The sequence below is a fragment of the Falco cherrug genome, chromosome 1 (assembly GCF_023634085.1).
Source record: "Falco cherrug isolate bFalChe1 chromosome 1, bFalChe1.pri, whole genome shotgun sequence".
In the NCBI taxonomy this organism is placed as follows: domain Eukaryota; kingdom Metazoa; phylum Chordata; class Aves; order Falconiformes; family Falconidae; genus Falco; species Falco cherrug.
The window spans coordinates 61,286,867-61,312,809 of NC_073697.1; the positions used below are offsets into that span (position 1 = coordinate 61,286,867).

At 34.4% G+C, this 25,943-nt stretch overlaps 1 protein-coding gene across 2 annotated transcripts in view; it reads left to right on the forward strand.

Moving 5' to 3' along the window:
• TUSC3 (tumor suppressor candidate 3) overlaps window positions 1-25,943 on the forward strand; it is a 137,916-nt gene that overhangs the window by 55,907 nt on the left and 56,066 nt on the right. For both annotated transcript variants that reach the window (XM_055700898.1, XM_055700897.1), the window contains exons 3-6: window positions 3,679-3,796; window positions 6,240-6,380; window positions 6,886-7,026; window positions 16,652-16,741. In XM_055700898.1, the coding sequence (XP_055556873.1) occupies window positions 3,679-3,796; window positions 6,240-6,380; window positions 6,886-7,026; window positions 16,652-16,741 (490 nt within the window). The remainder of the gene's footprint in view (window positions 1-3,678; window positions 3,797-6,239; window positions 6,381-6,885; window positions 7,027-16,651; window positions 16,742-25,943) is intronic.

Below are 25,943 nucleotides of genomic sequence, written 5' to 3' on the forward strand. Positions count from 1 at the left end.
TGTTCTTATCTCAACCTTTGAGTTTTACATTCTTTTCTGATTCTGGGTGATGGAGGAGTGAGTGAGCGGCTGTGTGGTATTTAGTTACTGGCTGAGGTTAAACCAAACCCTGTGGTCCCAATATTTTTTTTTTTATTTTTCACTTTGCAACTTCTACAAAATATGATCTCGTAGCTTCTTTTCATCTGCAAAATATTGGAAGTTTCCTGGGATGCTGTAAATAGAATAGCATGGATTTTAGATTGCTTTCTCCTATTGTAGTTATCTAGATTGCATAATTGCTTTCTCCTATTGTAGATATCTAGATTGCATAAACAGTGTAGTTTTCAACTAGTGTCCGTACTGTCTTCATTTTGTCATGTGTGGTGAATTTTCTGGACACATTTCTAGATTCTTTTCATCATGACATTAAGTCATGCTAAACAAAAATAAAAGCAAACAAGTATTCCGAATTTAGTAGCTTCTCAATACTGAGAAATCAAAATATGCACTTAGCCCTTTCTTCTCTTCATTTTGGGAAAACTGTTCCAAATAGTTGTTTTGGAAGTAAACTGCAGCAATGATCACGGTTTACTTTAAACAGATGGATAAGAATGGGTAGGTGACCTGGTAGTGAATTCTTTGCCAATTGTACAATTGTAAGTGTTTTGTGCAGTCCATAACGTGCCAGAAAATAATGCTTTACAGCTTTTTTTGGCAAATAATTCCACAGTCTCTTTTATTCTTTTCCTAATACTCTATTTGTGTTTTCCTTACTATAATTGGACTAGTAGAATAAAATTAATCTAATTTAATATAGCTCAAGCTATACAAATCTGATTATCTGCCATAGACACCCACATAATTAATCTTTTTAAATAAAACCTTTAATATTCATGAGCACATCTTGTGTAATGGAAGACGTTTTTGTAGAACACTTTCTTAGCAGTTTACTTTTCAGCATGTTGAATTTTCTAGGTAAGTAGCATTGCCTTCTGATCTGACCACTATTTTCTAGTAGTTGGTTAATATTACTCTTGTTACTAGTTCCTGTGTTGCTGTTATGATGAAATTCTTAAGAGGTGACTGTAGCAGCAGTCATTTAAGATTTAAACAACATTTAAATCTTCTCCATTTATCAAAAAATCCTTTCAAACTAACAGAAGCAGTGCTAACATTGTTATTCTGGTTTTCATACCAAGTGTAGTTCTGCCATATGCCTTTATAGTGCTTCATATAATTATTACAATGATTTCATATAATTATCATTACTTCATAGAAACAAACTGATAGAATCGATATTAACTAATGATAGGTAGGTAAGAAGTGTCAGAGTTTCTATTGCCTGATGTTAATTGGAGGCTGAAATTTCTTCAACCGGGTGCTTATGCTTTTTACTATTATTGTACCTGAAAAGAAGTAACTAGAGCTACAAAAAGTTACGTGATTGTATTAGGGTTGTATCCGTTGGAAATTCCATAGTGGACTGTAGGATGTTCTTCAGTGCTGTATGTGGTAATCCTGTAACTTTGTATTCCTGCCCCTCCTTGATTCACTCTTGTGTCTCAACACCCCTCAAGAGCTGCTATGAGGGTATCTTACACAGTGCTTTGATATCTTCAGTGTGAGGATGAGATTATGCTTTGAATCTGTTATAGAAAATCTGAGAAAATTTTTTGCAAAATGATACTTTCTGAACTATATTTTCTACTATTATATTCACTCAAAATAGTTCGAGGATGCAAAATACATGGAGATCAATGGGAGCAAGAGTCTTCCCTCAAATAGTGGGGGCATAACTGGAGTATCTAAATTTCCCAGAAATAGTGTTTCATCACAAATGAAAGGTAGGCTAAGAAGAATGATTGCATCAAGATGAAGTGATTTTTATCTTGTTCTTATAATAAAAATGGTTCAGCTTTAATATAGCAGGTTTAACAGAACAGTGCCCTACAGATATTACTTAAAATTTTAGAATGCCTTTGATGTTGTCTGACTGCCCTCTTCAGGATGACAGTGAATATGTTAGTCTGCTTGATGGTATCCGTTTCTAGAAATAACCAAACTAATGCCTAAATAACTTTTTTCTTAATTGCAAGCTTTGCCCTTTATGTCTTAAGTAGCAAATTTGACTAGTTCAGATAATAAGGGTGAAAGCTGAGTTTTGTTGTGCTTCATAATGTTTATTCTTTGGGGGGGTAAAATAGTAAAATTTAATTTTAACCTTTTTTTGTACTGATTTTTTTTCACGTACAGTATGTTCCTTGATACAATACAACTCTGGGGTTGTAGGTAATATATTTCGTGCCTAAGGCTGATCGCAGTTATGAGGAAATGGAGGTCTTATGACGTTTGCGGTCCTATCATCGTCTTCCCCCTCTGCTTTCTCAAAATACATTATGTATTATATGTGGTTAGTGCAGAGTTTCTCTTGCAACAAACAGATTTTTGCATCTACAGCCTTTAAATAAACAACATTCTGCACCATCAAACACATGGACCTGGTTTCACAGAAACACTGTTTTAAGAAAACCTGCAGAATACATTTATTTATGCTACTTCTGCATCTTACCACATGCAAAGATAAGTTGCCAGGTGGTAGAACCTTGGTTTGGACTCTACAGCAGATGTGATTAATTAGTAATATGGAAATAATGAGCAAAGCAGCCTATGTAAAGCCGAAAGTACTGCAAGGATCCTTTCAGATTTGGTTTGTTGTTTTTCTTTTTGGTTTGCTTTGGGGTTTTGTTGTTGTTTGTTCCCCCCTGATTTATTCATTGACATATATATTTGTCCTGTGGAAGAACCTGTGGTTTTGTGGTTCTGTGACTGTGTTTAGAGACTGTCTCTGCCTGTAAGGGTCCCAGAATTCTGCTGTAATTACTTCTTTTCCTTTCCTCTGAGTGCAAACAGGGCAAAGATTTTTAGTTTGTTGTATTTTTTGTTGTTGTTTTCTTTTTTTCTTTTAAAATGAATGGATGAACAAACAAAACCCACCCAACCAAAAACCCCTCACCTGAATATACAGCCATGAGAGGAAACTTTCTGACAAATTTGAATAGTAGCAATATGATTTTCTAGTGATGATAGAAAAGATTATTTAACCTTATATGTTGTGCAGAATTATCCTTTATCACTTTTAAAACAAATTATTTTTAAAATAAGAAATAATCTTGACTGTATTATGCTACTTAGAACTGTTCTGTTCATTTAGGCACTATCATTTCCCCAGTGTTTAGCAGTTTCTATGGCTTTCCTATTTTATGAAGATTACTACTTCCATGTTTCTGAGTTATTTGTCCACTAGTTTCAGAATTCCTTATGTGCAGCTGTTTCCAACAAATAAATCCTAATATCAAACTCATTGGTCACGTAAGCATCTCCTTGCAAGGATATGTTAGCAGGTTTGCATGATGCTTGCCACTCAGGGTATTTCTGTTTTCTGAGACTTTTAAAACAATGCTTTTTGTTATCATCATCTTGGGATGTATATTTTGACTTAATGAATTTCTAATTCTGGAGAAGGCAAGTTTAAAGCAAAGAGTTGCATAACTAGCTGAAACTCTTTTTTTAATTGATAGTATAGGTATTGAGAATGATAACTGCAAATGTAATTCATATAACCCTTGCAGCTGGTTATAGAATCTTTTTTTGCCAGCAAATGCCACATGGATGTATGTTTGTTTCTTTCTTTTACAGGCAAGCTAATGAAGAATATCAAGTACTGGCTAATTCATGGCGCTATTCATCTGCTTTTTCAAACAAACTGTTTTTCACAATAGTGGATTATGATGAAGGGGCAGATGTTTTTCAACAGGTAAATGCTGGATACCCTAAACATTCTTATTTTTTAGAACTACATGTTGATTTGCCATTTGATACAAGACAAATTATATTCTGTGTGTAGGTGTGTACTACTTTGTTTTCTTTACAGATTCTTTGTGGTTAAAAACACTTTCTATGGCATTAGAGAAGACAGATCATACCAGTAGCCACTTCTGGTATTTTCCAAGTGTAAATTATAATATTTGTTTATAGATTACATTATATGTATGCAAGATTTTTTCAACCCATTGTTAATGTGATTTTTTAGAATTAAGTGCAATGCAACTAACATTTGGCTTTACAGATTTCCTTTATTTTACCTTTAGGGGAAAAAAGCTCTTAACTAGAAGAGGCTTTTAGTTGCTTTTATGTAATACAATATTCTTCAAATCCAGTAATATTTGTATTAGTCTGGAAGTTCTTCAGGGAAGAGAGAAGAGATTGATTTAGATTTTATATATTGGCTATGAAGAGTAAAAATACCAACGGCTGGAGAACAATCTAAGGCCCCCTGTTAAATTGCAGTCAAGTTGTAGTCAAGGCAAGACAAGTCCCTTGAAAAGTGATACTAAATACTGACATACCTTTCTCTGTTATGTATCTGTTGATTGAATGTGAAAATGTAGATTAAGTGGAGTGACAAGTTTTGAAGTTCTCTGTATTTTTAACCACCTTTGGTGTGATTTGAATTTCTGAGGGGAAAAGGTTAATTTTTTTAATATTTGAAATTAATTAATATTAATAATTTAATTATAGTCCTAATATTTCTTTTTAAATACTTAATTTTAAAAGTTCAATTGTTCTGTTTAGTAAATATTTTTGCTTCCAATTGACATCTTAAAATCTATTATTAAGAATACATTGTAAAGAATAGTTATTAACGTCTTAAGACTTTGCTCTAAAAATTTTAGTTCAAATAAACTTCAAAATCATATTATGTTACCCTACATGGTTACAATAATACAAAATATGTTGTTAGATCTTGACTTAAGCCAACCAATACATATTATTCCTGGTGTAAAAGGGCACAAATGGAGTTTACTTCAGGTGGCGTGCATTTAAGTCTTGTAAAGTTTAGACCAAATTAGATAAAATATGTAAGGTTTTGGCTGTCTTTGAGAAATACAGTGTTAAGACTACGTGACACTAATGACTATTTTAAGATGCATTTGGGGGAAATGCAGCTCTTACCTGATGTTTATGTGTGTGAACAAATCATGTAGTAACTGATGTCATAGCAAAAAAACCTCCCATAAGTAATGTGATTTCAATTTTTCAGTTTTTACTCTGTTTATAGACAAATAATAAAGCAGTTGTAGACCAACTGCCCCCAAACTGTATACAATGTCAGAATGTTTCTCTGTCTCAGAATGTTTCTCTACCTTGTGAAATGTTTCATTAAACTATTTCAAAACATTTGTTGTGAATATAGCCTGTCTCAGAATATTTCTTATTTCCAATTCAATTAATTAAAGAAGAGGGCTATTTTTGGCTTAGATGGAAAATACTACGATAGCTGGTAATTTCAATTGATAAATTCAGTTCTGTACTTGATTATATATTATGTTTTGGTAATGTGATGAAAACCCCTTTTGCAAGAATGAAACAGACAAGTTTACTCTGCCTTTGTTATTTGAAGATCTCCACATGGCACCATCTTTAAATATTTCCCCGATTTTTTTTATGTTAATTTTCATTTTTTCAAGTGTTTTATTGCACTGTTTCTGAGATGGACTGAATATGGAAGAATTTTATATAGAAAAATTATGTTTCATAGGTTAGATACCGCCTTGCAAAGTTGAAATGCAAATATATTTTAAAGTGGTAAATGTAAATCTATTTGCTTTTCACCTTTTGAGTTTTTTTTATATATAGTGAATAGTTTCAGTGACATCAACACATGGATTTACAGTCATATAATTTCTAGGGCAAGTTATCTCAGCCTTTCTGGATTCAGAAAAGGCTAGTCACTAGTGGGTAGTCTGTTTTGAAGGCAGTAAAAGACTAGATGAATAGTTTAGTTAACTTTGGATTGGTGAGAGCTAGGCTAAAGAAATAATGTCAAGCTATTTTCCTACCCTAGAATTAGAACCTAATATGCTTCAAGAGATTGGATGGGTGGGGAGTCTGTTTCACTAATTACAGGAAAGTTCTTATATTGTGTGAGAACTTTAAAGCATAAGATGCTCTTACTCAGAGAAGCTTATGGGTGCAATACTCTGAATAATTAAATATCCCAAGGAATCTACTGGAGGGAGTATTCTGAACACTCTTTTTGTAGAACTATGCATGAAGGATGCATATGAGAATAATGTATGGAGACAAATTATATTTTTCACGCTAATTAGACTTGTGTTGTCTTATACATTAAAGGGAAACATTTTTGAGGATAGAGTTACTAATTTTTTTTTCTGCTATTTTTCCTCGTTTTGTAGCTGAATATGAACTCTGCTCCGACTTTCATGCATTTTCCTCCAAAAGGTAAACCCAAGAGAGCTGACACATTTGACCTGCAGAGAATCGGATTTGCAGCTGAGCAGCTAGCTAAATGGATAGCTGACAGAACAGATGTTCATGTAAGTCTTTCGACAGTTTTAAAATTGAAGCCAAATGTATCTTTGTAGTCTGAGACAGGTTGATGACAGATTCAGTCTTCAATACCAGTTTTCCTCAAGTGCAGGTTCTAGAATGCGAGGAAAAAAAAATATAGCCATGGTACTTGTGGTAACTTCTGCAGTGTGCAGAATATATTCCATTCTTACTTTGTTAAATTCTGTATAGTCTTACTCTGGATGAAAGCAAGCAGTGACATTGTGATGATTAGTTATTAATAAGTAATTCAGACACAAACAGCAAATCTGTTGAAGAAATAATGTTGAACAGTTCAAAACAATGCCTAAAACTTTTTTCGTATTATGTGATTATTAAAACAAGTAATTTTTTTTCTTGTTTAAGTATCCCTTTAGGGATTAGTTTTTCTGACCCTGAAACCAGATTTCAGATGCTCTCTGTTTGTTTGTTTGGAATATGATCTGTATGTATGCATTTATTGTGATCTGTATTTGTATTTATCTTTTCCAGATTAGAGTGTTCAGGCCTCCTAACTATTCTGGTACAATTGCATTGGCTCTGCTGGTATCTCTTGTTGGTGGCTTGTTATACCTGCGGAGAAATAACTTAGAATTCATCTACAACAAAACTGGCTGGGCCATGGCAGCTCTGGTATGCAGATTTCCATTACTAATGCATTTTATTAGTTTCTTATCATAGCATGTGTGTCTTCATTACTTGCACAGTAAATTTAAAGCCATTGCATTAATACATTGTTCAGAATGGTACTATCAGACAAAGATTTGTAATCTAGATTTTGGGGCTAATTCTTATAGACAGTGAATATCAGTTACTATGAGTGATTTACTGAAAATCAGCAAATTCTGTGACAGCTGCACTGCTATCATCCAACTTGCTCTTTTTTTTGTAAAACAGTAATGTTATGGTTGGTTTAGTGTGGATATTAATGGCAAGACTGTATCACTTTAGAGTAATGAAAGTTTAAGAAAAGTAACAAAGGCTTTTATATGTTTGTAAGAAAACAATAAAAGAACTAAGAAAAAAAGAAAAAGGTGGAATTCTTTCCAAAACTGGTTTCAGTAGTACTGACCTTAACATGCCACTGTTAACCTAAATGAGAATAGGACAATCTTATAGCGTTAACTGAGGAAAAGCTAGAACTAGCCAACAGTCTGTTTGAAATATTAGTCAACTAAACCCTCAAGGCCATAAATAGCAATTTAAGGTTTAACATGCTTAATAGTGTATTGCAGTGTGTTTATTTGTAACGTAGTTTTCAAATAACTGTGAGCAGACTGATGAAAAAGGTGGACTGTGCAGCATAGTCAGCTGCCTGTTTTAGACTGGAAGTAGCATGCAAGGATGGTAGATGACAGTTAAGGTGTATCAATAAGTACTCATTACTCTGCCTTCATTGTGACTGACAGAAGAGGAAAAATCTGCAGAGCAGCATCTAAGGCTTAATTTTCAGGGACCCGAAGCCAGGAACATGGTTATCAACACTAGAATAGTGTCTAGGATTATCAGGTTCAATCCAGCATTTTACAGCTTAATGGAGCTCATTCCTTCTATATTAGCAATATATTGAGTACAGTACTTTTAAAAAATTTGTTCATGTATTTTGTACAACATAAGCCAAGCTTTTCTTTTTTTCCATGTAAATGGTTATTTATTCACTTCATCATTTTAAAAATTTGTTCTCAACTTGCCTCAGTATGAATTAACCTTTCTTGAAAGCACATGGCTAGGATTGTAGAAGGAATATGAGTTTACTTGTGCAGCAGCATTCATATATTATTTCTGATCTAGACTCCCTTTCCCATGAAAGCTTGGACCAGACGGTCTTTTGAGGTCCCTTCCAACCTGGGCTATTCTATGAGTCTGTGTATTTTAGCTCTGTTAAAAGTAGGTTACGGGTATATCCTATAACTGTTTTTGCATTTTCAAAGCTATGTCATATTGATGGTTTGCTGTTCTGCTCCGATTCAACAATATGAGAAGATACCTTCTTTTGTGATACTCTCAGCTGATGGGCCCATTGGCAGTCTTCATTACATCAATTCAAAGATGGAGTTACCTAGTACCTGTTTGGTTTCAATTAATATTTATATCTAAACGATTAACAAGATCTTAAAGCAAGCTCTTTGTTCAGATGTCTTTAATATTTGGCATTAATCTTGGAATAATGGCTACTGATAGTGCTGTTTTCTCTCATATGCCATCACAGCATTTCCTGCTAGTGTAACATGGCATACATTCTTTGTTTAAGCAGTTTGTTAATCTATCCCATATATTGAAGAAGGAATGAAGTGGACTAGATTTTGAGTAGAATGATGTTTCCTTTTGATCTAGAGAGTCAGGACAGAATGCCTTCTTTGTTGTAGTATGTCATTTGGAATATCCTGAGCTCTAGCACAGTTTTGACAGTTCTCTTCCAAAGTAAGTCTGTCATATTTAGATCCATATATTTTTCTAGATTACCAGTATTTCCCAATGATAATACTTTTCAAAGATATACTACCACCAGAAAGCTCAAATTTAGTATGTATCAGTCTAACTTTTTTTTTTGGACACCTAATCTTCAGAGATCATCTGAGTAAAACAATAGTTAGCACACCAAAATAGATGTGTCAAAAATCAAATAAAGATATGTAATCAGTGGTACTTCCATTGCTTAACCATGCACTGTTTCTCTGGAGACAGCAATTTTATTCCAATTTCATACCTCAGGGTTTCTTATCAAAAGTTTAATGTTTGAATGTTTTGGGGAATTGTGTTGTTTGTCTTGCAGAGGTTAAAAATCAGTTCTTCAAATCAAGAATCATTCTATTACAATCTTCATTCAGTAAATAGTTGAAAGACATGTAATTAACTTCCTAATTTAATTAAGAAAATTAGCACATCAATTCTTTCTTAAAATACTTGCTGTTCTCCTTAGCAGCAGCTGAATATTTTACATCTGAACGTAACTGTAAATTGAAAGTAGAAAACTTGTAATCACATTCAACTGAACCCCTGTGGACAGGGTCAAAGTCCAAATGTGATCAAATATTTAAAGAGATCGTATTAATACCATTCAGTAGTTGTCACCCTGCTGATTTTATTGACAAGCAATAACAGTTGAAAGAAATTAAAATGGCATTAATGCCATTTATTGTTGTAGCTAATACTATTTCCTGTAAAATTCTGTTTAGTTTAAACTTGAATAGCATTTAGAGGATGTTTTTGTGAAAGGTCTTATGTCTGAAAGTATATAGCAATTAATCATGCCGTTGACCCAAGGCTTCCCTTTTTTAGTCATTACTGTTCTTTTGCCTTCACAATGTTGTCAAAGCCCCATACTGCAAAATGATGTTTTAGCAGAGCTCATGCAGTTACTAGAAGTCCTTTTGGTTTTATTCCGACCCACACAGACATACAAGTTAATGTAAGTTCTTTTTGGTGAAATCAGCAGGGACTCCAGATTGCAGACTTTTGTACAGATCACCTCGGTTCTGAAACATGACTAGAATGTGTCAGGATCCATAGAAGAAAATGGACAGTTGTTCATATATTCATTCTAAGGTGTTGTGTAGTTATGATTCTCTTACATGGTGCTTTTTTCTACCAGTGAAACTTAAAGCTACACTTTTCATAAAAGCTCATTAGAAGCAAAAATGGAGAAGATGGTGTCTGGTTAAGGGGAGAGAGTCATGCCTAACAAAATGCTTTTATGAAGGATATAAATAACTAATAAATACTTAATTTTAAAGGATTATATTCTTCATGAATATTTTTTTCTTTTTGAACTTTAGAAAAAAAATTAAACAGGGAGAGCCTGGCAAGATGCATAAAAACTACAGGAAGCCCATGTTTTTGACAGGGGTATTGCAATTATTTTGTTCCTTATTGGCAGTTCTTTTTATAGATGTTGCAGAACTGAGAAAGCACAGGAGCTTTGTTCTAAAAGCTGTAGCTTTAGGTTTTAGTGCTTTTTGAGGAGATGTACTGCTAGAAAGCCAGCATTTATTAACCATATGAAAAATAGAATTTTTAATTTCAACTGAAATTCTTTCATAGATATCCTGGAATTCAGTAACTGAAAACTGTTTCATTACAAAGACAAATCTCTTATTTTGTTTTCCTTGCTTTTTAGAGCTTCTTAGTTTGCTTTGAAGAGCCTTTACGATGATCTCAAAGATCTCTTCCAACCTAAGTGATTCTATGATTCTATGCTCCCAAATGTTGTATTCTTTTTATTTAAATGAAAAATGGAAAGTGCCGCTCTGCCTGGTTGAATGATCTCTTCCTAAAAATTAGAAAAAGATTTTCAGCATGAAGTGCCTCTGCTGTTTTTAGCAGCAGAAGAACAGAGGATCCCAGAAATGTTGAAAAAAAATATATATAAAAATATATATTATATAAATATATATTGATACCAAAAAGCTGTGTCTCATAGATAATGTTACCAGCACTGTTTTAGGAGAATATTTAGGAATGCAATTTTTAGTGATCCATCTAATGGTTTGGATAGACTTTCAGTAGCAACACCAGAGCTTTCATCTCACACATTGATTCTAATGCCATTTCACACAAGACTATTGAATTTGTTTTGTCCTCAACGTTAATTGTTCAACAGCAATGCTATTAGTTTTATCCCCTTGTTGAAGCACTGCATGCAGACTTTGGTAGTATCTTGTATGCCTTAGGCATTTTTGCTTACAGCATTACCCAGAAGAGTTTTAGAATGGTAAACTAGGACAACTGAGTCACGGTACATAATATCCCAAAAGATGTCTTTTGAGATCACATCCAAAATCTATCCCCTAGATTATTTTAGACTTTAATTCAAATCCTACTGTTCATCTGGATATTTTTCCCTCTGACATGCTGACACAAAGATGAGGAAGGACTCCAGTCCTTAGATATTTGCAGAGTCCTGTCCTTTTATACTGATAACGTGAAGCAATTCAGATTCTTGTCAAGACTGTTCATTTCTTAAGCAGGGAGAATAAAAGGTCAGATGGTATAAACTGGGCAAATTTCTAACATTTTAGATAAGGAACTGCTACGTTTTAGACAAGAGTAGTGTTGCTGAGAGTTTGGTTGGTTGGCTAGAGTGTGGGCTACTAGGGGGCTTTTTAAAGCATTTTCTTTACCAGGCTGCGACTGTGGGTTTCTGCATGTAATTTTCAGTTTTATTTTATGTGTATATTTCAGATTTGCCTGTATAACTGCACAATCTGGGGCGGCAAAGTCTGCTCAGATTAGAAGACTGCTGCCTAGGAGTTGACTCTATTGGGCAAAATATGTCAAGTCACTTGAATGAGGAGATAAAGCATGTGTTTACTGTTGTCATAACAGTTAATGGTTATGAGAAATGTGTTCTGTGCTGATACACTCCACAGTACCTATGCTATACAGTACATTCATCATCAGTTACTGCTCCAAAAGAGCTTGAAGGGTATCATGGCTACTAGTGGCTTCTTTAACCCCTGGTGGGAATGAGGATATAAAAAGTAATGTGTTTTACTCAACGATACACCTAGAAAATGTCAGACTCTACGTGAGTAGATAGGCATCTCAAGAGAACAGCAGTAAATGCAGGTTATTAATTTCCTTTTCTTTCCATAGTTAGAGGTTTTAGAGATGCATAGTGCCTTTTAAAGATACAGGAGCCCATTCTCTTTGCTTCTGTGTCATACTGTCCTTGAATTGTATATCCCTTAGAACTCCAGTAAGTGACAGACTGTCATTCAGAAATTGAGTACAGATCTTGCAGCTCTGTAGCCTTCATTGAATACAAAAGCAAAGTTAAACTTGATAAATAGGATTAAATTTCTTTAAAACAATAATTGTGAAATGGCTGAAACATATTTACAAAACAGTATAGAAATTAAGTACAAAACTGGCTCTCTGATTCTCTCCTTTTTTTGAAACCATGCTTGAATTTATATGAATATATGAATGTAGAATTTAAATTTTTTTCTTGTTACAAAGTATTTGCTGTGTTCTGAGTTCTAAACTTGCAGAGAAAAGTCTAATGATCTGCTTCGTATAGTATCTGCCAGTAAGAAGCTTCACTTAAAAATGCATATCAAATGGCTTTTTAAGCCTGTAGTAATTTTGTTTATTAAACTGGCAGATAGTATTAAACAAAACTTATAATTTTGAGAAAGTTATGTATTAAATCCAAATCATTTGACAAAGCTTGCAAAACCAAGAACAGTTGAGACATTCTGCCCATGTACCTGTAAAGTTGTGTCTTGCTAGCAATTCAGTGTTCTGGTGGGACTCTTGATACTTACTTACCCTGCATCTGTTCTTAGGAGCCTTGTGGTACACACAGGTGAGCTCAAAGCCGTTTCCCTCTTGGTGAAACTAAAGCTGAAATCATGCACTGTGAAACCATGAAGAAAGTACCACTTGCAATTAGTTAACAAGGACATTGTGTAGTACTGTCTATGCATACAGTGTACTCACCTAGACTGGTAGTAGGGGTTAACTTCATTGCTACTACAGACATCCTGTGGACATTTGGTCCTGGAACTGTAAGATGTTGTAGCAAATCGTTGTTCCTTCCCTCTCCATACTACACCAGCCAATAATGGAGGTTTACTTTGTATACTTTTATCATTTGGATGCAGAGTAAGATAACTAAATCTGGAAGCTCCTAAAATAGCTAAACCCTGAACTCCCCTGATAATTCAGGTAGCATGCAGCAGCTAAAGCGTTGTTCTTGGAGCATGACAAGGAGCAGGGGGATGAAAGGGGTATCCGTGGTACTCTTCTCTGTACAGCTACTGAAGTACAGACTCAACTCTGGATAAGTGGAGTTCAAAGTCTTTCTAAGTGCTCAGAGAAAAACACCTCAGCTTGAATCTTTTCCTGTTCTACAGTTTTCACCCTTTGTACTTTGAGATGATCCAAAACCCCTGCAGAATGGGGCCCTTTCTCTGCATATGAATTGTTCCATTGAAATAAATGCAATATAAACCCATAAGGTAAAAATGAAGTCATTAATCACGTGTCACAAGTTGCTTATTTGTAAGAATGAATTTGGTGAAGTTTTATCCTGGGAAACAGCAGCTTACAGTAACAGAGTGAACAAGGTGTTTCAGAAATTTTGGATCCCAAAGCGTGGGATCCTATGGAAACTATGGGGTTTGGAATGGCAACCCTTGTGTATCAGTGTGATGTGTCATGTCTCATAGATACATGCATCTGTTCTACAAATAAGGGTGTGTATTTCAGGAGTATTTTACAAACAGTAGAAGTCTGTTGTTTCCAATGCTTTTTTTACCCAGATGATTGCAATAGAACAGAACACAGCAAAATGAGCTTGAATGTCAAGTGCTATCTGTAGCATAACAAATGCTTCATTAAGGGATATGAAGGAAATGCTCTCTTCTTAGGATACTTTAAGTAGTTGAAGAGTGGAAGAGGACAAGGGAGAAGCTGGAGAATGTTTTTTGGCTCCTGAAAAGGTCATTTTGAAATACACGGTAAAGAGGTGCATGGTGAAAGGAATTCATGGCAGATCCAGGATTTGGTGAATTATATTAGTTTTCTCAGACACTTAACAGTCTGAACTGAAAAAGTATGAAATGAAAGATGACTTCAGGATAAGCAAACATATTGTTAAGTCTTTCCTTTTCAATAATACTAATACTTGGAATTTTTGTTTCTCCCTACTGTTGTGTCTTCTAGATATTTTTTGTTAGACGCTACTATGTTGTGAGACAGTGTATTTGTATTGGCAAGCATTAAAGATCTTAAGTAATTTGAGAGATTTATCTGTTTTAAAGTATATGACTGTATATAAACTGGGGTAGGATTTTTCATCTTTCTGTATGGATGCAAATTTGACCCTAGAGAATGTAAATTATATACAGTAATTTAAGAATGAGTAAAATGACCTCTCATGGAAAACTCACTTTGAGAGCCACAGTTTGTGTACTCTATGTATCTGTTCTTTTAATGTGTTACTTTTCAGCTAACATTTGGCTTTCAGAATTCTCTTTCATCTCTCTTTTGTTACCCATGTTTTCAGTTTCTACACTTTTTTACTTTCACATAAGCGATCTCCTGTGTGATTCATCACCAAAATTGCAGTATAAATTTATCTGCTAAAACAATCTGCAAGGTGTAGAAATAACTGTTACCCTTTTCTAGTAATGTAAGCATATACGCTCTTCATTTCTTTGCATATTATTAATTAAAACATAATCCATTTCCTAGTAATCACTGCCAGTATGCTTTCATCTGACATATTAATTGCATTATTGTTGCATTGCAAATCTTGTTAAGGGTAAAATGAAATACATCTTATATTTAAAGGTACGTGTAATGAAATCTTAACACTGCAATGAAGAATTATTATTAAACCCGATAGGAAAATGTAATTTTTTTTCATAATTGTCTTTTCCTTTCTATTATAAGGCCAAAAAGTCTTAATAGTAACACCATGATTAATATTCTTATGCACACACTTTCTAGTACCTTTGCCTTTCTCTGATGTCACAGTTACTCTTCCACTGTTTCTCTCTGGATCTTGCTATTATTCGTTGGCTTCGGTGTGGGGAGGGGGTGCTATGGTGAGTTGTTCCAGATTCTTTGCTGGGAGGAGTATGCTGCTGCTGCTTTCTTCCTCCTTGCTCTATGGTCCATTTGGAGCTACTTTTACACTTTGTGCTTCCTTCACTGATCTGCAACTACATTTTACATCAGATTTTACTGGGAAAATGGGGATTGTCTTACATTGGATGCTTGTCCTTTGTTCTCTTTGTTACTCTAAAACTGGTTTTGACCAGTTCCTGTATCTGTTGCCTAATTCAGCATTGGAGTAATATTTATAGGCTTGGGGTCTCTAGTGTAATCCTGTGCCCCCTTTCTTATCATTCCATACTGGTACACGGCATCCTGTGTTTCCACTTTTATTGTCTCTGCTGTCATCCCATGCCTACGCCACATGAGTATGTTGGTCATAATTGTTTCATCCTTAGTAGAATAGAAAAAAAATACTAATATGCCATACAAAAATAAGCAAAAGTAATGTAAACTAGCCATAGTGACCTGGTCTTTAGAAAAAAAACCTGCTGTTTCAGCTAAACAAATTAAGAAAAAACAACAAACATCTGGGAAAGCCAAGACAGGTGTAGATAAAGCCTGACAAGACTCAATCCTAAGGCCTTGCAAAGTTTGTTCAAATCATATTGCTAGAGGTGACGATGCTGCGTTTATGGGGAATACAGAGCTACACTAGCTTACATTTGTTTCATGAATGTTACTAAGCATTCTTTAAAGAAAACTACAGGTTTTTAAGTAAACCCTGGTTTAGTTAACCATCATGGTATGATTTTTTATATTTGTGGTCCATCTGCTTAAGTCACTATGGCTATACTGTGCTGGTGGGAATATTGATGTAAAGTAAAAATCAGCATACGTGTAAAAACTATAATTAAATTATCTTGGAGCTTTTGTAAGCATTATCTGTACTGATAAGTCAGAAGACACTTAGATAATCAGTGTTTCCCATTTTGGCTTTTCTAATTTGGTAATAAAAAGATACTATATTTTCCTCTTTAAGGTAGTCATAATGACTCTTGCTAGGACTATGATGTCATGTAGATTCTACAGTATGACTTTCTACAAGAATTAATGTCAATTTTTACAGTTGTCATACATCCCTAACCTAACTTCACGCTTCTTTCCATAGGGAATTTCTCTTTTCCCCAACTCAACCATTGTTACTTGTCATAGCTAGAATCAATCACAGTCATACAGGACATACAATGAGAATTTCATTAAATGGAACAGACTCTTTTTTTATGACTGAATTTTTTCTTATGTTTTTATATATAATTTCATCCACCTGAGAGCAAACAGTTAAGCTAAACATTTGTATTGGAATAGAGGCAGAAATCATTTCATGAAAGGTTGTATAAATCTTGAACACTAGTTTGCAGAACATTTCAGTTAACACCTACATCTGTGAGCACTTTTTGCTATATAGATGTGTAAATGTGGCAATTCCAAATGCACATAAAGACAGGATTATTTCAAATGAAATTTTGAAAATCTCTGTCTTGAGCTAACTCATTTTCTAGCAGAAGTCATTAAGAATTTTGAAAGCAACACATGTGAAAACCCTATCCTAAAAATCAAATAGAGGTAGATACTCTATTTGATTAGGTAAACAACTGCTTATCTAAAATGAGCATCACCAGCTGAATGCTTTTCTATTCAATTTGTCTGGGTAAATAAATGAGTATATTTTTTTTCTGTTTTTTTCTAGTGTGTTGTATTTGCTATGACATCTGGTCAGATGTGGAATCACATCCGTGGACCCCCATATGCACATAAAAATCCTCAGAATGGACAAGTGGTGAGTTGCTGCTTTTAATTTTATTTGGAGGGGAATTATTATCTAGCTAGTCACTTCCTGCAGTGAATCTACAATTTAAAATAATTGAAGTTCCATAGCATTGTGTCGGTCTGTCAGAATCTTAAATCTCCCTTTGCAAGCAGAATCTGTTTTGGAACTTCAAATGTTAGGAAAGTGCCATAATCTTTGATTTGAGCAATGACATGGGTGGCCGTTTTTCAACATTTTCTCTATCCGGCTGTAGTGAATGTGTTATAAAATGCTCCACACCACACAGTTTCCACTCCCCAAAGGTAAATGGATATTGTGTCTTTTTGTGAGGGAGCATGTTTCTACAAAGTGAAAAGCATGTTTATTTTTCCTTCTTTTCAAGCTCCATTTACACAAACCTTTGAGATTTGTAACCTCTTATCTTCCTCTTTCTTGAGCATTTTAGTTGGAAAAGGAGTTGGCAAATATTTTGATGTGCTTTGTACCATTTTTCGTCACGCCTGTAACTCTTCCACAGAACTTCATGGAATGCTTTTTTTTTCTATATCTCTTTACTTCAATTTAAATTCTTTATCAGCTTTACTAAGAAGTTACCACTAGTTGACTAAAACCAAAATTATTGTTACATCCTGCTACTGTTGACTTTGAAGGAATTCTCTTACTTGTTCTTTCCTGCTCGCCAGTTAGCAAATGTTCATCAGAGTTCAGAAGGAGAAACTCTCTTTGTGTCCTGAGAAGCTGTTGCACATAGAGTGGTGCACTTCACTCATAAAAGGGAAGCAACAATATGTTTATTGGTATAAAACAGCGATTTAACAGAGTTTGATAGTAAATGTGACAGTGGTTTAACAAGATTCGATGGAAAGGTACACTTAATTGTTTACTGCACAGAGGTCAGGGTTAAGACCAAACTGCCAGGGAGACCCTCCCATTGAGTCACGAGGTTCAGGAAGGGTGTCCTTGCATTCTAAACTCCTTCTCATAGGGGAGTTTAGGTGCCGCTAGATCCAGCCTTAGTCTCAGGCTTGGTCAACAGTTTATATCTTAAGGGTTGTATGTGCACAATCAGTCCTTTATACCACTTAGCTAAGATTTCAGTTTAGCATGCTAATTAATCACTTATTGAGAATCTTTTGTGGCAAGGAATCTCTCAGCCTTGAGGAGTAACCTTGAGAGGCGTCCCTACTCAAGGGGACATCCTGTCTTGCATCCCACTGCCATGCAGGATTGCTCAACAGGCCCTGGGTGTCTGCTATGTGCGGAGTAAGAAAATTGACTCATAGTCATATTTGCATACTTACTGCTGAAATTGGTTTCTTTCAAACTTGGCTTGAGTTGGAAGGGCACATTGTTCAAATTAGCTCTTGGCTATTTTGTCATTATCTGTCTCCCCTGAATTCACAAGGTAAAGAGGACCTTGGCTAGTGTCTACCACTCTTTGTTATTTACCACTTTTTAAGCAAGTTGTTGGGATGGAATCTATGAAACTTGCAGTGAACTTTAGTGGTCAGGGGGCTTTTTTGTAACTAGTGGCCTGTCAGGCGGTATTCATCTTTGGCCGTTACTAGTTAAAGGAGACTGATGTATGTCTTCAAAAAATAATTTGGAGCTCCCTTTGTGTTGTGTCTTAATTGGAGTAGCCAAAAATGACGGTTCGAATTTCATTACTGATCTGCTTTTTATCAGGAATGTTGCAGCATATTGCTGTCATAAAATGACATGATTCCATCTGTCAACTTTGTTATGTGGAAGTAGAATTGATAGTGTAATAAATAATCTCCGTAAAACATTGTGTTTATAAAAATTTAGAGTTTTTCATTGCTGCCTTGCAGTATTAAATTTATGATGCTTTCCTACGGAACAACAGAAAGGAGAAATACTGCATAGGAAAATCACAGTTTGTGACATATTAGTTTTTACCATATCCTGTTTTATATATCTTGCCCTTCTTAAAGACTGGTTTCTGAAGCATACCCTACATGAAATAATTTTAAAATATCCTTTTAATACTTCCTGAATTTGTGCCATCTTGTCTCAGTTTTCAGAGTGTGAACTCGAATCCTATCTGAGTCTCTGAAAAGCTACTAGTTTGGGAGTGTTATCATACACAACTAAATAATGAAAATAATGATAAAGATGGTTTTAAGTTCTAGATACTAACCTACTGTATTAGTCAACATATGTTCTTTTCTGGTTTTGCTCCATTATATGACTTCAGGTAAGTTATTTTGTGCCTCTGACCCACTTTCCTTCCTTGTTCATATGCATCAGTACTTTCACCTCCTTGGAGCTATGTCTATGTCAGTAAGTAAAACCAGTCAGATTCTAAGAATTAAAAAAAAGTATAGGTGCAGGATCACCAAGTTCCTGATTTATTTAAGGTATCACTGACCAGTATAGCTGTAACTCAAAGCTCTGATTTTTACCAGTGCTAGAAGCTTAATAAGTATTCTATAAACCTTTACCTTTTTTACATTGTGGCTTTGGTTGTGGGTTTTTTTCCAAATAACACTACTGAGCATTTCCCTGTTGTGTTTTTCTATCACTTATCTATGTTCCCTTGAATTTGAAGTCATAAAAGTGCTTATCTAACACTTCTGTGAGAGTTATTCAACCATGATATTTCACTGTAACACCATTTTGCATTGTCAGCAACTGCTGTCTTTACATCTGGATGAAATTTAACTCCTCACTTTCTTTCCAATGTCTAAGATATAGTACCAATTCTGAATTTACATGCCAATCTTGTACAAGGATTACTTGCATGTAATACTCTGAAACTTTGTTACTAGTTTTGCCATGCAAAATTCTGTTTTTAAGAGGAGGCATAAAATAGCTCACAAAGCTTAATTGTTTTATTGTTACGTTGTAACATTAGTACATTCATATGTACTAATTCTTAGCTTTTCTTATTTCATAGGAATTAGTGGTTCAGTTCTCTACTAGCTATAGAGCCTGATACGCCACCAGACTTTGAAAGTGATAACATTCTGTCTTTATAAACTGTTCCTTGCCTCAGGTATCTTCTATTATTTGCTCTGTTCTTGTCATAATTTTAGATGACACTTCATTTCTTTTCCTTAAATTCCTATATTTTTTTTCACAAGATGAAAAGACACTTGTTTGCTTCCCTTAAAACAACACAATATACTGGTTGCCATTATCTTGTGCAAATAACATTACTGGTTCTTAAAATGTTTGGCTAGTGCACTGCATTTATGATTATTTCCTTGATTACGTAAACTGCTTCAAGTCCATGATTGTATTCTTTGAATGGAGCTTTTAAACCATATCTTTGTAGTTCTGGTGGGTCTGTTCTGTGAAGTTGATGTGCTCTCCTACCGAGGTTGTTGCAGTTATTTCCTTTATTCCCCATTGCCATCAGCTAATTTCAGGTTTTGTGTCCACATGAAAGCAGTACCAAGTTTTTATGTAGGAAGCAGAGTCACACATTACTGCTGTTCTTTATTTCAGTTCCAGTTTAGGTTGATGAAGCTGGTGCCAGTCTTCTGTCTTGACACATTGTTTATCTTTTGTATTTCTGAAGTTGTCCATCTTCTGCCTAATGATTTTAGGCCTTTACTGGCTGCGTGACACTAAAATCTGTACCTATTTTACCAGGATTGCGAGTGAAAATTAAACATCCCATTGGTGTCTTTATATAAGCATTCTTGGGAGACTTCTAGTTTTTATTAAGAGCTTGATTTGTATAGAGCTGGTAGTGAGACAAATAGAGACCTGGAGAAAGCAATTATGTATTTTTGAGCCTTCTGCAGAGGTAGTTCTCTTGCTGTATAATTGACCTAATAGCAAAGAATTCTCATTAGCTTTTCATCAGCTTTTAAACAAATAGCAGCAATGGCTAAGAAAGCATTTATCTATCCAGGGATTAGCAGCTTTTTTTTTTTTTTTTTTTTTTTGTACAAATTCTAACATTTTTATTGTGCATTATGCTCAAGATTGCATCTTTAAAATGGTTGAAAGTTTGCTGTAAATGAGAACAGGACAAAGGACAAGCTTGATCTAAAATATTTAATTAAGATGGTTTTGAAACCTTGTATTTTTTTTTCCTTCTCCAAGAAGAAATTATTGGGAGTTGGGAAAGTTTTTGTGTGAAGAGGAAAATACAATATTTTTATTGTCAGGTAGTAGGTAAGCAGATGCTTTGTGAGGTGGATAATGGTATTAATTGCCACTATAGTAATCAGATTTTTTTTTTACATCTTATATTTTAAATTGTTAAAATTGCTTAAAGGTAACATAAATTATGTCCTTAGGAAGTAATTTATATCTGATTAGCAGATCTTTTAGATAGAACACCTTGTAATATCAGATCAAATATAAATATTTGATCAGTTGTGGAGTTTATTCAGTTTTCCTTTTTTCTACGTACCTTTCAGTTTTACAACCACTGATCTTTCAGGAGCAGTCTCTAAAATACAATTTTTTTAATGGTCTTATTGATATGTACGTACTAATCTGTATGTTTCTGAAGCTAAATGAGAAATATATTTGACTGTTAATATCATTAAGGTACTCTGTAAAAAAATTATGCTTAGAATATTGAGATTCTTAATTCACATTTGTCTTCTACTGCTAAGCAGGGCAAAATGTCATTTATTAAATGATATGCTTCTGTGTTTTCTGACATGATTTTTTCATATAAGTCTAATTAAAATAAATGGAAATGATTCCTGGAACAGCTTTAACGAATGACTCTCCCTTTCAAGATCATTAGGTGACAGTAAATACATTGTCCTTTTGCCTTCAATCTCTCTGGAAGCGTGTTTTTAAAGTACAGTCACCAAGATTGTATTTATAATGCATGACTTTTCTGAAAGGGGCCATATTGCTTGGTAGCAGTTTCAATATATAGAAAAGTCACTTTACTGTGTCATATGTTATGATATATTTGTCTTGTTTTGGATAAAAAAAAAGTTCATATAGGTTATTATGTCAATATCTAACATGATATCCAGATTGGTGTCACTTAGACCACAGCAATATTTTGGTGCATCAGTTGACAATAATCACAACCATAGTGCTATTGAAAATGCTTAATGTTTTATTGGAATAGCCAATTATTTGGGTCAATATGCTTGATAGAAATGAGAAGTAGGTTATTTAAGGTTATTTATGAGTGTATTTAATGAAATGGCTTTCCTGTGGTTATCAAAACAGTGAATCCACTCAGAAGCTAAACCTAGTAAAGGGTTTCTTAAGCCTTTAATTTAAGCTTCTGTATTGATTTAGTCTAAAAGCAACAATTGGCAGCGTAAGATGTTGAGCTACTATAAAACAATCTTAATTCTGTTAACAGGTCAGCACATTAACAAATGGGCAAATCATGTCTAAACTGGTCTTTGGAAAACTGTAAGACAACTGTCCTAATTTTTGAGTTGGCAAGGATGATTGTAGCTGGCATTTCAATGCCTTCCTGTATAACACATTCCTACCTTGCTATTAGAAAAGGGGGAAACCTTACACAGTATCTGGTACCCTTTTTTATAGTGGAAAAAATAGGAGGTCAGACAATGATTGTGACAGAAGGGTTGCTCAGAATAAGGCATTAGAATCTCTAAACTCTTAAAATGGTCAATTCTTGAAGCATGTGTAAAAATTCATATAGTACCATTGTATTGCAAGTACTGCCGTTTTGGGTGAGTAAAGATGGAGCATGTTCCCATCAAGTAAAACTGGATTCTAGACAAGTAATCAGGCAGCAATTAGTTTATCATGATAAAATCCAATAAAATAATAATAAAAAAGTTAATTTTAATTGCTGCTTGTAACAACAGAAATCCAGTTTTAATTGACTGATACCACTTCCAACTAACAAACACGCCTCCACTCCCCCCACCCACCTTTTGCTAAGTGTAGATGGGCTCCTAGAAGCGATTTAGTTTCATTTGAAATAATTGTTTTGTAAAGAACAGCTCTTTTTATGTCAGAAGTCAGGAAGAACTCAAATATGTGAAGTTATAAAGTATTTGAAGATAGAATGATAATAAAATACAGATTTTTTATTTTTTTTTTAAGACAGAAAAACAGAATGACACAAGGGAAAAAACCTGTTCATGTTGTTCTGTTACTACTAGAAAAAAACAGACATTTCCTTAAACCCAGCTTGAGTGTCAAGTAGGAATCTAGTTTTTCTGTCTTCCTGGACTTTACTTGTTGTGTAGATGTTCAAAAGTAAGAGCCTTCTCTAATACAATAATTTTGATTGCAAGGTACCTCTGAGCATTGTCTAGTCCAGTTGCTTGTTCAAAACTGGTCAGGTTGCTCAGGACTTTGTCTAAGCAAGTTTTTAATATCTCCATGATTACAGATTTCCCAACCTGTTCCAGTGTTTGACTATCCATATCATTCCTTTAATTTTACCTTTTCTTTTTTTTTTCTTTTTTTTTAATTCCTCAGGAACAGTCAAGGTAAATTTTATCCTTCTCTTCAGTAAAACCAGATTTAGCTAACTTCTTAACTAGAATCGAACACTGACTTAGCCCAGCAGTATACCTCTCCAGAGATCCTGACAGCATACCTCTGCTAGTGGTACTAGTACTATTATGTTATCACTACAGTATCCACACTGGAAACAAGAAAGCCTGCAGTAGTCGTAGAGATTTTTTGCTGTATAGATTCTGTTCTCTGAATACAGCTGTGCAGACATTCTTCCTGTAGGTATTAAACAGCTGTTTTCTTCTAAAATCTTGTAAATTTTCAACAATTTTGAGAGGGTGGAGAAGCAAGGAGAGAGGAAAAAACTCTGCCATGTTTTTCCTATTGCACAACACAGTCTTTCATTGCTTTAGCTGGATTATTTTGTGAATCTTCCTGTTCCCTGCAGAAAGATGATCTGTAGTACAAGGGTGCAGATGTTCCTCTTGCTGAAGTAAAACTTCGGCAGTTGGGAATTGTCTTGTGAATTACTAAGCAAGTATCAAAATATTTTTTATCCTGCAGAGCCATGTAGAGTTAGAGACCTGGTCCATTTTTCCATTGGAGAGCTCTTGCCTCACCCTCACCATACAGTTTTGCTAGTAAGTGCTAATGCTGTCATTTCAACGTAACAGATTAGATTTCTTTTATGTCTGTGAACAATGTCAAGAGAAGGAACGTGCATTTGAGTGTGTTAATGTAAATGAAGCAGCGCACTTCAGACAGTCCTTCATGGACTAATGCACCCATAATCTCTGGTTCAGAGAGATACCTTTTTATGGTGATGATTCTTTTTATGGTAGTTATTCTTTTTATGGTGGTTATTATTTATTGAACATAAAGAACTTTTAATACTTTTTTTTAAAAAAAAATCTGCAAGGCAACAGTTAATTTGCTAGTTGAAATTTTGATAAATATAAAATGATTTTTGCATGCTTTCATGGAAACAACAATTATTCTGACACTTTTTTTCATCTAGCTCTGTTACCAACACTAATCCCTTTCATTGGCTAACCTTTCCTGTTTACTGACTGTTCCTGAAGGAAGAAGCAATAGAATAAGACCTAAGGACTAAATTAAAAGGTAAACTAAAAAGTATTATTGTAAATGCAGATTGTTCTTCTAAGCCTCTAAAAAGCAGCAGAGTAGTCCTATACATTCCACCTTTTAAATATCAGATATTTCTCATTGCTCCTGGACAAAAAATGGCAGGATATCTGTATTTTGGTTTTCTGTTCTTTGAATCATTAATAACATTTTTTTTAAAACATATGTTGAGACCCAGATCTTGTAGGTAATATAGTGAGGACAAGCACACATACCTGTTTTAATTATTTTCTTTAGAAATTGTTTTGAAGAATTATGGACATTCACAAGTTTAATGATTATGCCAGTATCGTTCTTCATACCATTCATTTTGAGACTTAGCGTCCTATTCTTGAGCCTTTTTTTCTCTACTGCCTGTCTGAACTCAGGTAAAAGAGGAACTTTTACCTCAAAAAAAAGAGGTTTTGCTTCTGATAGTGTGCTCGGATAGGCAAAACCTATTTCTATACAAAAATGAAAATAGAATACAGTGGTAGTTGGGAAGATTGTACTTTGAGCAGGATGTGACAATAGATGCTCTGGTAAACACAAGGGTTGACTATTGGGTTAAACAGGTTTGGTTTTGTGGGGGGCAGGGGGGTTTCTACAGGGTTTTTTGTTTTGTTCAAGTCAGTGGTAAAATTACTACTGATTTTTATAACAGTAGAGCTATTGAAGGCACCTTTGAAAATTATATCCCAGGAACATGTATATATTCATTTGTCTTTTAGTACATTAATGTTGCAGTAGCAGAAATGAAATTTGGTCTAGCTTTAGAACAAACAATTAAAATCTTCAAATAAATTAAGGATCTGGTTTCCTGAATTTTTGCATCTCTGAGATTAATTTATACAGTTTATTTATGTAATTTGCAATGGATGGTATTTTACTTCTGTTTATTACAATGGTTGTAAATATAAAAGAATTTGAATGTATGTATATACTTTCATCTTCTTAGTTCTACTCATTGCAATGTATCTTGAAAATAAAAAAGCTATTTCAAGGATTACACTTACGGAAGCTGTAATGCTTATGGCATCACAAATGCTATACAACATGTGTGTAAAGTTAAAGCTTTCTGCTGTTCTGTTATTACCAAAGGACAAACTCAAACTAAACTATTGGGATTTTCTAGAATATACTCTACTGTGCAAACTCTAGTCTTAGAATTTAGGATCTTGGTGAAAAGTTCAATTTATTTAATTATTTTTATATTAGTTCAATTAGATTTTGCTTACAAGGATAGCTTACATGGCTGTTACATTATCTATGCATATATGTCGAAGCAGCCATTGCTAAGTTAATTGCCTTGTGGTGGCTGTGTATGTGGTAAGCTATATGTATGAAAAAAGTCACCAAAAATGTTTGAAAGTGAATTGCTATTTTCCAACTGCTCCATCTTCCTTGGAGCTTGAGGAGCAGAGGATTTAACTTCTATCCAGATTGCTGGTCAGGATTCAAACTCTATGTCCACATTGTTGAGAAACAAGTTCACAACAGGAGTAGACTTCACACAAACTTTAGAAAAAGGAATTATTTTCATTTTGCGCTACCCTTTAGACAAGCACACTCCTGTCTGCCACTTAAAAAGCCATTGCAGAACTGCCATGTGTATTGGTTAGAAAAGTTGGTCTAGAGCCCTTCTTAGGAGAGTTTGCTTCTGCATAACACAATTGAGATTGATCTG